Source organism: Mytilus galloprovincialis, chromosome 11 (genome assembly GCF_965363235.1).
Source record: "Mytilus galloprovincialis chromosome 11, xbMytGall1.hap1.1, whole genome shotgun sequence".
NCBI classification, from domain to species: domain Eukaryota; kingdom Metazoa; phylum Mollusca; class Bivalvia; order Mytilida; family Mytilidae; genus Mytilus; species Mytilus galloprovincialis.
The window spans coordinates 60,063,890-60,082,305 of record NC_134848.1 but is presented as its reverse complement, the minus strand read 5'-3'; the positions used below and the strand labels follow the sequence as shown (position 1 = coordinate 60,082,305).

Here is an 18,416-nt window from a genome sequence, read left to right as displayed (position 1 = left end):
TGTGATTAGGTGTAAAATTGAACTATACATTCGGTAGGACTATTTAACAATACTGTATGTGTGACCCGTAAAAAAAAATCAATCCGATTGCGAATCTGTCGTGCGAGTTTTTAATAAAGAATGTCTATTAAAAAGACCTTTGTTGTTAAATTGGAAAAATATCTATTCGATAAAAGATTCGGTGTTTAATAAAACGGAAAAGGAATGAATAAAAATCTGAGTAGAAAAAGCGTCAGCTTTGATATTCAGCTGCCTGTATCATAACAAGTACTAATGTCCGCATACAGTTACAAATTCTGGGTCTTCATCAATGAGCAAAAAAGTTAACAAGAAGTAAATGTTTGATAAACACTTGAATACCAAAATCCAATAACAAATCATGTTAGGGAGTAACCATTTTACTTTAAGCGGGTTTATAGTTTTTTTGTCTAATCAGAAACTTATCGAGTTATCAATTAAATTTTTTTTTTAATTTATCACTATAACTTATTAAAAAAATACTATATTTTGTTCGTCATCTGTACTTGACAACAATAATTTTACCCATCAAGTTGGGGATCATACTGAGAGATTTTTTTCAAGAAAACAGTACAACCCGTACTTAAATTAAATGGTCGTTCCCTTAGAGCCTTTTTAAAGTGCACATAAAAGACAGAATACATGGGTATAATATACATGATGCTTCAATTGATCATGTAAGACCTTCTGGTAACTTGAATTTAAGCTTCAAATACACTTACATGTAAATAACTTGGTTAGTTTATAGATACAAGGTTGGTTTCCATTTTAGTCAAGTGAAATTCTTGAAGGCTATACTAAAGAACAAGTTTTTGATAATTTTTAATATGATAAGGGAGCTACCACTCGATCTGTAGGGGCGGGACGAAATTTGGGAAAAGGCAGGACAGGCGTTTTGGGTAAAAAATAAGCAGAATTAACAACTTGTCAAAAAAAGAGGCAGGATGACAATTTATGTGAAAAAAAGTCATGATAAACTACTAGTAATAAAAAAAGGGCAGGACCGAATAGAGTGAAAAATAATAAGTCAGGACAGAGATTACAACAACAACAATAATGCAGGACAACATGTACAGTTTCATCCTAGCCTCCCTCCCCCGCCAAATCAAAAGGTAGCTCCCAAGTAAGAAGAAATTAATGTCAAATAAGAGGCGTTCATGGCAATAGATTCATATCCAAGATACATATTTATTTATAATATCATCACTTACTCCTGGCATGATAACACGTTCTACATCCTTAAATATATCGTCCCATTGCTCTCCGTCTTGTGGTGCTGTTTCAGGTACCAGAGTACGCATGTAACCAGGTGAAACATTCGGAAAAACTCTTCTTTGTCTTATATTTTGTAGGTAATTTGCTATATAGTCTACCATCTCTTTACCTGAAACGAGAAGACATCTGTTTTAGACAGACATGTTCTCAAAAAGTTAAGGTTTTACTTCAAATCAGACTTTCCAAAAATAAAATGTGGACATGCGTGTTTGATGCTGTTCAATTCAAATATCAAAATGAACTTTCATTTGAATACAAAATATTATTGAAATCAAAATCAAAATAGTTATATTTTGTCATTTTATGTTTTGCCTAAAGTATAATACATCAAGTGTTCTATATCACAAATTAAGCAAAAGACAACGGGTAAAATCCAGAACAACCACAGTGACGGTTTAATTGTATCGGAACACCAAAATAGTCACTACAGAATTAAAAACATTGGAACCACAATGACCTGGCATATACAATTCACTAAGAATTAAAGGTCTTTCTTTGCAGGTGTAGTCTCCCGAAAAAATCTTCTCTGATCCTCCAATAGATTTAGGAAGATGTGGTGTGAGTGCCAATGAGACAACTCTCCATCCAAATAACAATTTTAAAAAAGTAAACCATTATAGGTTAATGTACGGCCTTCAACATGGAGCCTTGGCTCACACCGAACAAAAAGCTATCCTATAGAGGGCCACAGAATTACTAGTGTAAAGCAATTCAAACGGGAAAACTAACGGTCTAGTCTATATAAAAAAAACGAGAAACGAGAAACACGTATAAATTACATAAACAAACGACAACTACTGTACATTTTTGCACCACTTCAGTATAGAAGAAGATGAAGAAGATGCTTTATTTCCATAAAATGGGCTCACAAGGAGCATAATATAATATCACTATAATATTATTCTTTTACAAATATAATAAACAATACATAAAATTGAGAATTGAAATGGGGAATGTGTCAAAGAGACAACAACCCGACCATAGAGAAGACAACAGCAGAAGGTCACCAACAGGTCTTCAATGCAGCGAGAAATTCCCGCACCCGGAGGCGTCCTTCAGTATACATAGTTACAAACACAAATAAGAAACAACAGTTTTCATATATTAGTATATATATAGGAGTATATATAAAACCTTCGTCTCAGGCACACCTCTAGAAAGTAACAAAAAAGAATACTGTGAGTAGGCTAAATACATCTAGCTGAACTGCAGGAGGCACCAAGGGACCATGCTATATGGCATGGTGGGTGCATATTAAAAGGTGTATCGGGACATTCATGATATGGTAAGATATTGTAAGAAGTTGCACATAACTTGTATGTCATCCTCGTGCCTCGTGCAGAGGAGTCAGTACTATTTAAAGTGACACAACTGCAAGAGGCACCAAGGGACAATGCTAATTGACATGCCAAAGTGCACATATTACGAAAAAGATAAAATATTACCACTTTAATTAAAAATATCAATCAAAAATCAATAATAAAAAAAAAAAAAAAAAACAGAAAGGTAATAGAACTTATACGATGTGTCCTGTACCCCTCCACGCCAACCTAGTGCCTAGTGCAGAAAGCCTGATTCAAATATTTATATTTCTAGTTAATTTTGTCTTCATCAACTGACTCACAGACAGATATAAAGATATCAAGATTCTCTACATTAAGAAGCCATATCAGTTTTTGGTAGGAATCGAATGCATAAAGTTAGGGCATAGTGAGTTAATAGTGGAATTCAAACAATTTCTCATATTCTGTCTTGTGGGAGAGTACCCTGATAGCGACCTTGTTCAATTCTTAGTCTGTGAGAAGAAATACGCAATCGAGTGAAATTTCTCCTCTGCTCAGGTGATTGTAATAAAGTAAGATATCTTTATAAACCAAAATGAGTCTTAAAAGTGCTACAGCTACAAAGCTTCCCATCAGCACAATTGTGCATTTGGTTTCTCCACTGTATTTCATAGTGCTGATTCAAAAACTTTTTAATTAAAATTTTGAATCTAAAGTTGATTGCAAAGGCTAGACTGTGAACCCCATTAATGTTTTTTTTTGTGCAAATAGTTTAAAGATACATACCACGAGGGAATTTTTGATTCAAATAATACGTGTAGCTTTGACTCTAAATATGCATCTTTTAGTAAGGGAAAAGATGAACCCAAATTTTCAAGCCGGTGCCAGTATCTGATCATAGATTTGGTGATATCAAAATGTAAAGGAAATCTCCCAAGTATATGATATTACGTGCCATCATTTTCTAACATATTATTTAGTTGTTTGAATGTTAGGTGCACGTAAAAAGCTTTTAAGTACATGTATATGTACGATTACGGTCTAATTGGAAAAATACTCTGTGTCCACACTTTGCCTGTAGTGTACAGCTGATCCGTGTTTGGTCAATTCGCTTACAGCCAAATCTTGGACACACAAAATGATTGCTAAAATGAATGTTCAGAACTTTGAGCTCTAATTGAATTTGTTGTCTCTAACTTCAGACTTTCTCCTCCAGCAATGCATTGTGTATACATGTAAGCTTTTTACACGCCACTTCACTATCTCTAACGTACAGGAAATTATTAGGAATTTTATTAACTTCAACAGATTTAAGAAGTTCGAAGTTATTTACATACACATGAATTTTAACCAGTAAATCTAAAAATAAGAAGATGTCGTTTGATTGCCAGTGAAACGATCATATCTATCCAAAGATCAAAAGGTAAACAACATAGGTCGCCGTGCTGCCGATATTAAACAATAAGCCTGTCTCATACTACAAAATGTATATAGCAAGCTTGAATGGGCATCAGGATGACAAAATGTGATACATGTACTATTCAAAATAAGAGAACGACAAAAGATAACTCGGATAAAAAGGATTTAATACAACACTTATACACTTGGTGCCAGGATGTAAATCAAAAAGTTACTAGATTTTGATATAGCTTGAATTTCTCTGTTAAGCATTGCAAAAAAAATAATCATTACTTATCATATTATTCAATCGGTGCTTTATTAACTTGGCTTACAATACCATTTCAATGCGCAAACTTTAAAAGGTAGAAGAGAGCGTTGTCATATCATAGCATTTTGAAGAGAAAAAAGCTGTTTGCTACTGTAAATTCAGAAATAATTGCGAAGTTTTTATTAAGGCTAATATTATGACTGGGTGAGTATCGCAATAGCAAGAACTCGCATTCTGATAACTGAAAAATATATCGGTTTGCACATTTTTATCGAAATCACCGTTATTAAACTCGCATTTTTGTCCATCTTGTAAAAGTTGCAATATGCACGCACTAATTTCTGAATTAACAGAATTCAACATAATTACGGAGAACGTGAGACTTGTCTTTTATTCCTTACTAATTGAAACTATTTGTAAATTATCCGGTACAAAGGTTACTAATTTATCATGACTTGTACTTCTATCGAAGCAAATAAAGAAGACAAAACGTGACAGTCAATAAATAGACGACTGAAATAAACTACAATAAAGCCACCGAAAGAATGGCGCTTTAAATAATCAAATATCTGTAGGCACAATGCACAACCTTAAATAATCTTTCTTTCTTTTTTGTCATTAGTGCACTTATATTCTCCACCAACAGATATTTGAATGCCGAGTTATAATTAAATTGCAATAAAATTTATATTGCTAGTAATATTTGCCACTGGACGTAAAATATAAAAATCATCTATCCGCCCACCAATCTTATAATTGATATTAACTACAATGGAGATACAGAAAGATTGGCGTTTGGAATAATCATGTATCTGTTGGCACAATGCACGACCTTAGGCAATCTTTCTATTATTTTTTTGGGGTCATTATTGCGCTTATACTCTCTTAAAAGTCAAGTACTAATATAACTGGAATTATATTCCACCTATCCCAAAACAAGGCCTTATAGGTAATCTTTCTATTTTTTGTCATTAGTGCACTTATTCTCTCTTGATTGCCGAGTACTAATACGATTGGATTTATACTCTACCTATCCCAAAACAAGGCCTTATGTAAAATGTCTATTTATTTAGTTATTAGAGCACTTACAATGTATTTTCTCCACTAACAGTTATTTGAATGACAAGCATAATAAAATAGCATGGGTTTATTTTGCAAGTAATATTTGCCACTGGACATTAAAATTAAAAATTATCCATCCACCCAGCAATCTTATGATTGAAATAAACTACACAATGAAGACACAGAAAAATGGCGGTCGGGATAGTTAAGTATATGTAGGCACAATGCACAACCTTAAGTAATCTTTCTTTCTTTTTTATCTTCAGTGCACTTATTCTCATTTTAATGCCGAATACTAATACAATTTAATTTTTACTCTGGTTATCTCAAAACAAGTTGTAACATAATGCTTAGAGTTGTTTATTTCTCATTATTTGTTGTCTATCCAGAAATTTGGCTTTTTTAAATTCATTTTCAAACTGTCTAGTTTACGGGTGGTAATAAATATAATATTGTTAAAAACCCAGGCTTACCGTGTTGGACTAGTATATTGCATGGTTCATAATTTAGATGCTCTCGTCCTGATATACAAGTAATATTTGCCACTGGCAAATAAAAATAAAAATCAAATCTTAACTCTTTAGTTCGTTTACCTGACAAACGAACATGTCGCTGTGTGAATATCGAACGTTGCAAAAGGTCATGTTTTTTTTTGTTTCAATTGTTTTCCATTTGTCATTTCGGGATCATTTATAGCTGACTAAACGGTATGGACTATTCTCATTTTTGAAGGCCGTACAGTGACCAATAATTGTTAATTTCTGTGTTTCTTTTAGTCTCTTGTGAAGAGTTGTTTCAATGGCAATCACACCACATCTCCTTTTTTATATTTACATGAACGTTTGAAAATTGATATCATATAAACTTCAAGCCGGAGCAATACAATGTACATGACGAAACCAACAAAAGCCGGCATAAAAAAAAAAGATTTTGAATGGTGGACAAAACAAGAAAATAATGCGTTTACTAGTCGAAGAATCTGAAATATACTATGCATAATGAATTGGAGATTATATACCTATGTTCTGGTTTAAACATATATTTCAAATTTCTTTTTATCATTTGTTTATTTTGATCTAATTAATTATTTATTTAAACCGTTTACTAGTCGAAGAATCTGAAATATACTATGCATAATGAATTGGAGATTATATACCTATGTTCTGGTTTAAACAAATATTTCAAATTTCTTTAAAAGAATATGTCGGTAAAGGTTTATTTTGATCTAATTAATTATTTATTTATACCAGTATGATACTTCAATTTTTTTCTTTTAGTGCTATAGCAGTGTCGATTTGTCAATACCTCTGAGTAAAAAAATCTTAATGTCAATTTTATCAAATAATTATATCAGTGTTCTGTTACCACACTCCCTTTCAACTTAATATGTCATATCGTGGCGTAAATCAGTCCCGAGCAACTGTCAAGCTAGTTTCTTTATTGGGGAACCAAATCTTAATATAGAAACTCAACTATAAATAAGAAAAAAATGCTTGTATGTTTATGAAATGCGATAAGGTAAAATAAAATTAATTTAAGATTGCAATCGTGTGACAAAATAAAGTGATGAGGATCTCATTACAAATAAACTTATCTTGTGGAGGCCGGGTTGTGTCATTGGCAATCATACCACATCTTCTTATCTTTATATGCGCTTACAGATAATCGCTGCACGACAAGTAATAAACTATACAACTTTTAGAGTTTGTTGGTTAAAATTAAAGAATTCAGAATAATTTATAAATACATCATTATAGAAAAGAGAATTATTCGGAACTTAAATAGACTGAGAAGAGAATTATGGGAATATAGAGAACAAAAGAGAAAACATAAAAGAAGAGCCGTCTTTTTTTTTTTACATCCCCCTATTTTAAGTTTTGTGAAGATCTTTGGTGATCTTTAAGAAACTTATTTACGACTGTAATTTCTTAGACTCGTCGTACGGTCAAAGAAACACTTCTTTGTATTGATCGATAATCGGAATTGGGTGCAACTGTTTCATTGAATCAAATGTATCCCTTAAAATGATGAAGATCAATGTTCTTTCACAACCGTATTTTAATGAGCAATAAAAAGGATTTTTTTCTCTGTGCGAGTTGTTTGATATGACATTGTGTAATGTTCCCGAGCATGAACAAGTATGACCTGCTAATGTTCCCGAGCATGAACAAGTATGACCTGCTAACATACTATCATTGACGAAGCTAGCTATTGTTCCTTTTTACAAATCATGCAATATAAAAAAGAAGATGTGGTATGATTGCCAAGTCTATATTTTCTAGCATTGTTATCTGATTGTATTATCTTGCAATTAAGTACTATGCTACATAGGTTTTCTAATATCTAACGAATACACAAGAACGTTAAAAAAACACTAAATTGATATGCGACGCACATTTTTGTTATCATTAAATTATTACAAATTTAGAATAGAGAATATGTCAAAGAGCCTGACAACAACCCAACAAAAGAGCAGACAACAGCCGAAGGCCACACATGGGTATTCAATGCAGCAGCGAGAAAATCACGCACAAGGAGGCGTGCGTCAGCTGGCTCCTAAACAAAAAGGTATACTATAAAAAAGAAGATGTGGTATGATTGCAAATGAGACAACTATCCACTAATGACCAAAATGACACAAACATTAACAATTATAGGTCACCGTACGGCCTTCAACAACGAGCAAAGCCCATACCGCATAGTCAGCTATAAAAGGCCCCGATATGAAAATGTAAAACAATTCAAATGAGAAAAATAGCGGCCCTATTTGTATAAAAAAAATGTAAAACAATTCAAACGAGAAAAATAAGGCCTTATTTATATAAACAAATGAACGAAATAAAGTATGTAAAACATAAGCAAACGACAACCACTGAATTACAGGCTCCTGACTTGGGACAGGCACATACATAAATAGTGTGGCGGGGTTAAACATGTTAGAGGGATCCCAACCCTCCCCCTAACCTGGGACAGTGGTATAACAGTACAACATAAGAAAGAACTATGAAAATCAGTTGAAAAAGGCTTAACTCATCAGATGGACAAAAATACAAGTGGACGTGGCCGGGTACTTGTACATCCCGGCACAAAATGACACAATGAACAGATCTGAGAGTACTCGCAGTTATTTGACAGCTAGTTCAAAGTCACTAACAACTAATAAAAAAATCATGCATCTAAGACTAGTTTGAAGTGATAACGGACGTCATACTTAACTCCGAAATATATAAATTAAGTTCGCCATCTAGACCCTTAAACATGGCCATTCGATAACGTTCGTGATACTAAGAAAATACAATCACAAACATTCATTAATTTGATTATCAAAAACAATGAAATATTAACAATGACATTTGTGCAATGTTCATTGTCAATCTATTTCTATAACTAAGAATGAGGGAAATTTATCTTAACACGAATACACACACGTGATGCATCCGTCCCGCGGAGGAATCTACCGTCCGTGACAAATTTAAATTGCTAAATTAATGCTCAGACAATGTTTTTGTATATTAAACTGTGAATGACAGAGTTCGGAGATTAATAAACAGATAACAATTAATATCATTGATGATGATATATTACAAATCTGTATATTCCAAATAATCAAATTGTTATATGTCGCACACTGCTCTGTGTAGAAATAATGGTTACTAACATTAATATAAAAAAGGAGATGTGGTATGACTGCCAATGAGACAACTATTAAAGATCTAACAACTATGTACAAAAATGTACATGTAAACATTGTGTCACCATACGGCCATCAATTATGAGCAAAACATACACCGTATGTTCAGCGAAAAAAGGCGCCGACGCCGTAAAATTGTGAAAGTATTTAGATGAGAAAATCGAAAGATTTACACTAAAACAATAAACAAAAAAACAAATATTATAGAAAGCAAGTAACGCCCATCACCAAATAACGACCATGACTTTTTGCATGTGTTGTTAACTGGTTTTGCAAAAATCAAGGTATTGTTAACATGTTAATTAACGGACACCCTATTGCCCTCTCTCGCGTAACGAATGTTTGTAGAAGCTCATATCACTTTTTTCCTATACTGGGACAGTGGTTTAATAGGATAACTGACCATAACAATGATTTTATGCGGACATTTTGCTTTGATATGGAACTTAAATAACACGAAAATGTAACAGTTCGTAATGTCATATTTCTATGATCAATATACATGTGTACAAAAAACATGAATAACGTTAAGCAAGCGCACTTTTTTTTAAATTAAGCATTGGTATTTATGCTTATAAAAGGAATCCTGGAGCATACGTTTCAAGACAGCAATCCAATAGAGAAACAAATACATTTGGTACATCTACTGGTAAATATGTCAAATTTTTCGACGTTAAAACTGATACATACATATTATATATAGGTTGTTTTCTTCCAATGTTTATTAAATCATGGTTATACCTTATTTTGTCTAAAAGAATACAATTTTTTTAAAAACAATAAATAGTCTTGAAAAAGCCACATATGGAAATCAACATTATTGGCCTTGTGCGCATGAGCAGGATTTAGTAAAAAATAAAGACGTTATTAACTTTGGATAGTTTACATTCTTTGATGCATTAAGATTCATATCTCTTAAATTAATTACAGAAATGTTTTCAAGGCATATTTTCATAAATTCTGAATATCACTTCCGTAATTTTGATCTCTTTAAATTAGATATATAAAGTCGCTGTTGGTTTCCCATTCTAGCTTCTTATAATTTCTTCTTGTTCGTCTCACTAGTCTTATCCGTTTTGCAATATTTTTAAAAAAGTGTCTCTCGTTTCTCGTTTTTATATAGATTAGACCGTTGGTTTTCCCGTTTGAATGGTTTTACACTAGTAGTTTTTGGGCCCCTTTATAGCTTGCTGCTCAGTGTGAGCCAAGTCTGCGCGTTGAAGGCCGTACCTTAACCTATAATGGTTTACTTTTATAAATTGTTACTTGGATGGAAAGTTGACTCATTGGCACTCGCACCACATCTTCCTATATCTACCGTTAAACTAAACTACCATTGGATATTTAGCAAGCAACACCAGTCAATCATTTAAAAGTCTATATTTTATGAGAACATGTTTGTTTTCCGCTGTGTACATGTATTACCTTTTAATTGTTTCTTACTTTGTAATAATGGTGACAATTTTATAGCTGGGAATTATATATACCGTCAGTATAGTATGTCCTAGTTTATAGCAGACATTTGGATAGATTAGAAAACATCCGTTCAACAACAATTTAATTAGAAAGATAAATTAACGATTTAGTCACAAAGAACTAAAATAATGTCTTTTATTAATTGGACAGATTGATAGGAAAAAGAGAGAAAAAAGTGTTGGATCAATGATATTTAGCTGATTTAGATGACATCCAGACACCGCTCTCGTAAATTACTGCAGTCTCTTCAGAGGATAATGTTTGCTAAAGGCGCAGAAATATGTCCCGATTTGGAAATTAATGGGTTACCTGGAACAAATGATCTACCCTTTAGGCAGGTATTGTCTCTTAAGGTACAAATTGCTTATGGTAAATTTTTAGAATAATTAATCCATGAATTCACATATGATCCAGTTTTGTTTTATTGGAATCACTATATTTTTGAACTTTCAAAACCTGATATTTTGTACTCATAAAAGCTTTAAGGGAGCTGGAAAGCGTTCGGTAATGTGTAGTAACGAGATGTATATTAAACAGTGCCATGTTGCAAAGGTAACGGATAGTATTTTCAAAATCAGAAGTAACATACATTGTATATCTATGGCGGATCCAAGGGGTAGAGGGTTCCAGGAGTTGGACCCCTTTCTTTAAATTGACTATCACCACTTTTGAATGGAGACTTATGGTTAGAACCCACTTTTATAATTAGCTATATCCGCCCCTACATGTACGTTTGTAAAAAAGACTATTTGATGAACAAAAACAAAACACAAAAGGAAAAGGAAAAGTAACGAGGACATTTATGGTTGATGTACAGTTTTAGTTTAAACATATTTATTTATAGTGGATTGGGAAACAAGTTTTGCAACTTATATTAATCCTTTTCCACTTGCGGGTGCGAGTGCTGCCTTGTAGCGGCATTAGCCTACTCTTTTTCGAAATCTACAAGGGTATCTTTTACGTGCTCTCTCTTAACACGGGTCAGCCATTTATCGCCCCCTTCCGACGGACTATCATCGTTTCCTAAATACCATGTACAGTTTTGCTCGTTGTTGTCAGGACGGCGCCGTTCCTAGGCATATATTTGCTTTATCCATGTTATTTGGGCCGTGTTCGTTTGTTGACTCATTGCCAATCATACCATACCTCATTATTTTATGAGAGTTTTTAACCACAGTCAATGACTTGATGAGCAAGAATATCGAATGAAACTGTTGAAACTGTTTGCGTGCTTATATCCAAGCTATGTACTGGCTATTTGTTTCAGCAATGTGTTTTACGCGTCAGGGTTGTCGTCGATGGTACCGTATGAATAAGCTAAAGCACATTTCATTGACTAATGGCTTAGGTGGATATCATGTGATGGACATGTAATGTACGTCGATGTCAGGGTTGTCGTCGATGGTACAGTATGAATAAGCTACAGCGCATTTCATTGACAAATGGCCTAGGTGGATATCATGCGATGGACATGTAATGTACATGATTCTGCATGTGATGTTGCACAAGAATCTCTCACTGTAACTAATATCATTGTGCTGTACTGTTAAATGACATAGAAAATGTCTATAATGTTATATAACCAGACAGGCCACTTTAAAATGCATATTTTGTGTTCTAAATAGCAGGACATATCAGAGATGTCTCTGGACATGTATAATAATGTACACACAGTTACATCACATAATGTTTCCATTTATGCTACTGGCACGTTTACAATAAGTTCACGTGAAGTAGGATGTAATTTCAGCGTCCCAGTGACGTTTTATAACTGTAATGAAATTATTCTGTTTATAATATTTCATTAATTGCAATACACCCGGAAATACATATCATAAAAATTAACCTAACAATAACGGAAAATACAATATTCCGAATTTTTTATCGAATGTTTATAGTCTGAATGAAGTGCTGAATGAATCCAAATTACATATAATTATTGCTCATTTCTCTTTTTGTGTTTTATTACTTATTTACAATGTAAAACGTATTTCAACATAAGGTCTAGCAATTGCTTTTTCATACACCGTTTTCCTTGGAAACAATTGTACATGCATGTTCACGTATAAAAAAAATACCGGTCCACGACATTTCAGGTTCGAATCCTGGTGACAGCAAACAGCTGTGTTATGTCGCTGTTACGACAGTGCGGTATGGGTTTTGTCATTGTTGAAGGCCATACAATGACCAACAATGTCGCATTGGCAATCATATTTATTTGCTTCTCATTATTCTTCTAAAGATTAATTTGACAAAAGTTAAAGAACAAATATATATAATATTGTTTCTTAGTATGAACCAATCAAATTGTTAACATTAGGCAGCAACCATTTGATTTTCTGGGGGGGGGGGGGGGGGGGGGGGGGGCTATGGTTTTTTTTTCTGGACAAATTTTTTTCGCGACAAGTCGAAAACAATTTTTTTCTTTCAATTTTAGCATTACATATAGTGGCAGCCGAGGGTGAAACAAACAATTTTTTTTTCTCAGAATCAAAAACAAATTATTTTTTTCTCCAAAAACTGGAAACAAACTTTTTTTTCCAAAAAAAACCATACCCCCCCCCCCCCCCCCCAGAAAATCAAATGGTTGCTGCCTTACTTGCATTTTCTACGATTACTTCTGAACACTGCTTTGCGGAAGTAATGACGTGTAAAAAATGAAAATGATATTTGGTTAATTAGGGGAACATGAAATAAAGTTTCGAAAGAAAATTGTTTTCAAAATTGTTTTTGTTCTATGTTCTTGTCGTGGCGAGTGGTTATTCATCTTCGCATTATAGTTTTTAATACCCCTTTTGGTATGACTTTTTTTTTATCTTTAGTTATTAATTATCAGAAAATATTAAATAACGTTACAACACAACAGAATAGAATGGATTTATATAATTGTATCAGCAATGTTAAAAACAAAACAAAAACGATAGACAAAGAAACAAATCCGAGTACCTACTCGAGTCATGTCGAATATGTTGAGACGATCGCCTTCGATAAGAATGTTAAGAACATAATTGTATTTCTCCTATACAATACTATAAGATCGTACAATAATACAACACAACGAATCAGGCTTTGAAATGACATTGTTAGACAATAGTTTTGTAAGGATTGAACCGAACTCCAGTGCTCGCTGTCCAATAATGCTAATCGTATTTACAACAGACATTATTTTACTATAAACAATACGAGCCCTCATGAAAAGTAAAATGTAAACTTCACTGCTCAATTCGCTCTGTGTGAAAATTAGTTTACACGCAGAAAACAATAAGGGAGGATTGTCGTAAAATTCAAATCAATGTATTTGATCGACAAAAAGATTGTTGGAAGACTATGAATGATTTGTAGATAATGAAGGAAGTCGCCGTAACATTATTAGAGAGTGAACATATATATGTAGTACAACATCCCTATCCTTAGGTCTATCTATATATTCTAAACACAACATCTCAAGTGTGGGAAAAATATCGCACAACTTTATAGCAATTTAAAGGTGTGATAACGTCGAACTTAACTTGTATCTATGACAATTATCGAACCAAAGAAACAGATGAGGTATATATGTAAGGCTTTATTTGTACATTTTCATGGAGTTATCTCTTTGGATTAAATAGATATAAGAAGATGTGGTGTGAGTGCAAATGAGACAGCTTTCCATCAAAGGGTCAATTTGTAAAAGAAAAACCACTGTCGGTCAAAGGAGCGTCTTGGCTCACACTGAACAGCAAGCTATAAAGGGCCCCAAATTGACTAGTGTAAAACCAGTACGATTTTACTTTTATTTTTGTTTAAATTGTTTCGATATAGGACAGTAATACACTTCCATGCTAAAAACACAAACAAACAAACGAAATTACGCAACTTCTTCTACAAATAATTTAGAAAACTGAACTTGAACATAAATATAAAAAATATACCAATCTAGGTTTATCGGTATCATAGAACAATATAATACATGCGTGCTAAAATAAATTGTTTGACAAGTAATATATTGCAAGAACTTTTTTAATTTACTAATTGTGATTCAATATAAAGAATCTGTTGTACAAACATAAATAAAACATAAAATTGTCAGCAGGATAGTTTTATGACAACATATCGAAACCTCGCTATTTGAATGATTGGAGCGTAGAAAAGAAATATATTGAAATGCTCTAGTTACAAGGAAAGTTTTGTGAAATTTGCATATGATAAAGGATATTATGAGGCCACTGTCCGTCTTCTAGGCGATCATATTGTGTAGTTCTTGGTAGCTTGTTTAAAGCTTATCCTATTGTCTGTGACAATAGACATTTAGAAAATATCTTTCAAAATAACTAGACTCAAGCTGGTAAGTGACTAATATCTAATGCTATCCATTAAACAAAATATAACTTCAAAATGTTCTTATTGTCATATTACTTCAGGATTTATATTTATTCCGCGCATTGATAAAATAACATTTTCTGTAGTTTGGATGAGGGGGGGACCTTTTTTGGGACGTCGGAAACGGGTGTTTTTAAGCTCGGGATTTCGGGATCCGGAATTCTTATTTCGAATTTCGGGATGTCGGTATTTAAATTTCTTTAAATTCGGGTTCTAAGGATTTAATGTTCGAGATCAAGACCCCTAATACCCCCCTTATAGATGAATTAATTCCATTTCATGCTGACATAGTCGTTCTAGTTGAACTTCGGGTTCGGTCCGGAACTTTGCCGTAAAGATATGCCGAGGAGTACCGAATGTGTGGTTAATATGGAAAATTCGCTATAAGGGCAACTTTGAACCTCTGTGGTGGCTAGACGGGCCCAGATCCCAGAAAAATATTTAAGTAGCGAATAGCCTCGGTCAAAATCATTGAAGTGAGCTAGGTATGGTTCGGAACTTTGCCGTAGAGATATGCCGAGAAGTACCGAATATTTTTTTAAGTATGCAAAATACGCTTAATATGGGCAACTGTAAACCTCTGTGGTGGACAAACGGACCCGGATTCCAGAAAAATATTTAAGAAGGTAATAGCCTGGGTCAATACCTTTATAATGGGTTGGGTCTTGTTAGGAACTTTGTCGTAGTGATATGCCGAGGAGTACTTTATGTTAAGTTGGTAAGGACAGTCCTTTAGGGGCAACTTTCGACACCTCATAACAAGAAATGTATCACGGTCAAAAATGCCTTTCAAACGTTCATCACATCATCATCAGTTGTTCCAACGTTATATAAAGATAAAGGTGCTGAATCTTGCAGCAAAGGGGAATTTCTTCAAAAACACAACATTGAGCTGTACCGAGAATGAAGAAAAATCAGGTATCTTTGAATGCTGGAACAGAACAATGAAAAATATTTTTTAAAATACTTTTTGACTAATTCTACGCGCACTACCATAGCTCATTTTAAAGGTATTGACCCAGGCTACTCCCCACTTAAATATTTTTCTGGGATCCGGGCCCGTCTAGCCACCACAAAGGTTCAAAGTTGCCCATTGATGTATTTTCCATACCAACCACACATTCGGTACTTTTCGGCATATCTCTACGGCAAAGTTCCGAACCGGACCTAGCTCATTTCAATGGTATTGACCCACGCTATTCCCCACTTAAATATTTTCTCTGGGATCCGGGCCTGTCTAGCCACCACAGAGGTTCAAAGTTGCCCTTATAACGAATTTTCCATATTAACCACACATTCGGTACTCCTAGGCATATCTCTACGGCAAAGTTCCGAACCGGACCTAGCTCATTTTAATGATTTTGACCGAGGCTATTCGCCACGTAAATATTTTTCTGGGATCCGGGCTCGTCTGGCCACCACAGAGGTTTAAAGTCGCCCATTTACGTATTTTCTATACCAACCACACATTCGGTACTTTTCGGCATATCCCTAAGGCAAAGTTTTGACCCGGACCTAGCTCATTTCAAAGGTATTGACCCAGGCTATTCCCCACTTAAACATTTTCTAGGATCCGGGCCCGGCTGGACATCACAGAGGTTCAAAGTCGCCAGGGGTGACCTGTCACACCGTCATTTAAGCAGTCTCCGGTAGGTTTTCACTATCGATTATGTTTTTCTTTTGCTGGCTTTCCATAAATATTTTTCTATTTATATTTTTGAATGTTTCTGGAGTGATCGTTTTTGTTTTATATATTATATATTCAAATTTTGTTGAATCTTTCGTGTCGTTTTATTGATAAAAATCTTTATTACATAAAAACAAATATGCAACCTATAAGAGGGTTTATATTGGACAGCTTGAAAGTGTCATAAAACGATTTCCGGCGTATCTTTTTCCTCATGCTTTTTGATGATTTTCAACTAAATTTGAAAATTGAACCGACTGCTAGCAGCCGGTTGGATAATAAATATCAATATCGAATATCAAATATCAAATAACGAACAGACCTCAAGCTTCACATGCATATCCATTTCGTTTTAATATCAGTACAAGCCGTGAAATTGGAGATTTCCGCTAATAAATTGCATTTAACTAAGATTGATCGATTTTCGGAACGTTTGGGTCTCATGTAGTTTTTGGTTTTTAGATATATCATCAAAATTGGATGCTGGAAAAAAAGTGGCTGCTATCTTATGATTGGCTGATTCTGTCTGCTTGAGTCTGGTTTCAAAAGATATTGAAATCCAGAAACGGATAGATTAGTTTTAATGTGGTACTATTTTCCAGAGTTTTATTATCACTTTTGAGTTTAACATGTTTAAGTGACTAATATCTAATGCTATCCATGAAACAAAATATATTTCAAAATGTTCTTATTGTCATATTACTTCAGGATTCATATTATTCCGCGCATTGATAAAATAACATTTTCTGTAGTATAGATGAGGGGGAGGGGGAGGACCTTTTTCGGAACGTCGGAAACGGGTGTTTTTTAAGCTCGGGATTTCGGGATCCGGAATTCTTTTTTCGAAATTCGGGATGTCGGTATTTAAATTTCTTTAAATTCGGGATCTCAGGATTTCATGTTTTTTAATCCCGGGATTTCGAGATCAAGACCCCTAATACATGTACCCCCCTTATAGATGAATTAATTCCATTTCATGCTGACATAGTCGTTCTAGTTGAACTTTGGGTCCGGTCCGGAACTTTGCCGTAGAGATATGCCGAGGAGTACCGAATGTGTGGTTAATATGGAAAATTCGCTATAAGGGCAACTGTGAACCTCTGTGGTGGCTAGACGGGCCCGGATCCCAGAAAAATATTTAAGTGGCGAATAGCCTCGGTCAAAATCATTGAAGAGAGCTAGGTATGGTTCGGAACTTTGCCGTAGAGCTATGCCGAGGAGTACCGAATATTTTTTAAATATGCAAAATACGCTTAATATGGGCAACTGTAAACCTCTGTGGTGGACAAACGGACCCAGATTCCAGAAAAATATTTAAGAAGGTAATAGCCTGGGTCAATACCTTTATAATGGGTTGGGTCTTGTTAGGAACTTTGTCGTAGTGATATGCCGAGGAGTACTTTATGTTAAGTTGGTAAGGACAGTCCTTTAGGGGCAACTTTCGACACCTCATAACAAGAAATGTATCACGGTCAAAAATGCCTTTCAAACGTTCATCACATCATCATCATCAGTTGTTCCAACGTTATATAAAGATAAAGGTGCTGAATTTTGCAGCAAAGGGGAATTTCTTCAAAAACACAACATTGAACTGTACCGAGAATGAAAAAAAAATCAGGTATCTTTGAATGTTGGAACAGGACAATGAAAAATATTTTTTAAAATACTTTTTGACTAATTCTACGCGCACTACCATAGCTCATTTTAAAGGTATTGACCCAGGCTACTCCCCACTTAAATATTTTTCTGGGATCCGGGCCCGTCTAGCCACCACAAAGGTTCAAAGTTGCCCATTGATGTATTTTCCATACCAACCACACATTCGGTACTTTTCGGCATATCTCTACGGCAAAGTTCCGAACCGGACCTAGCTCATTTCAAAGGTATTAACCCAGG

General features: G+C 34.3%; 1 protein-coding gene across 2 annotated transcripts in view; it reads right to left on the bottom strand.

The window, feature by feature from the left end:
• The window catches only part of LOC143052508 (aromatic-L-amino-acid decarboxylase-like), a 132,833-nt gene that overhangs the window by 110,123 nt on the left and 4,294 nt on the right, over positions 1-18,416 (bottom strand). For both annotated transcript variants that reach the window (XM_076225556.1, XM_076225555.1), the window contains exon 2: positions 1,230-1,402. In XM_076225556.1, the coding sequence (XP_076081671.1) occupies positions 1,230-1,402 (173 nt within the window). The remainder of the gene's footprint in view (positions 1-1,229; positions 1,403-18,416) is intronic.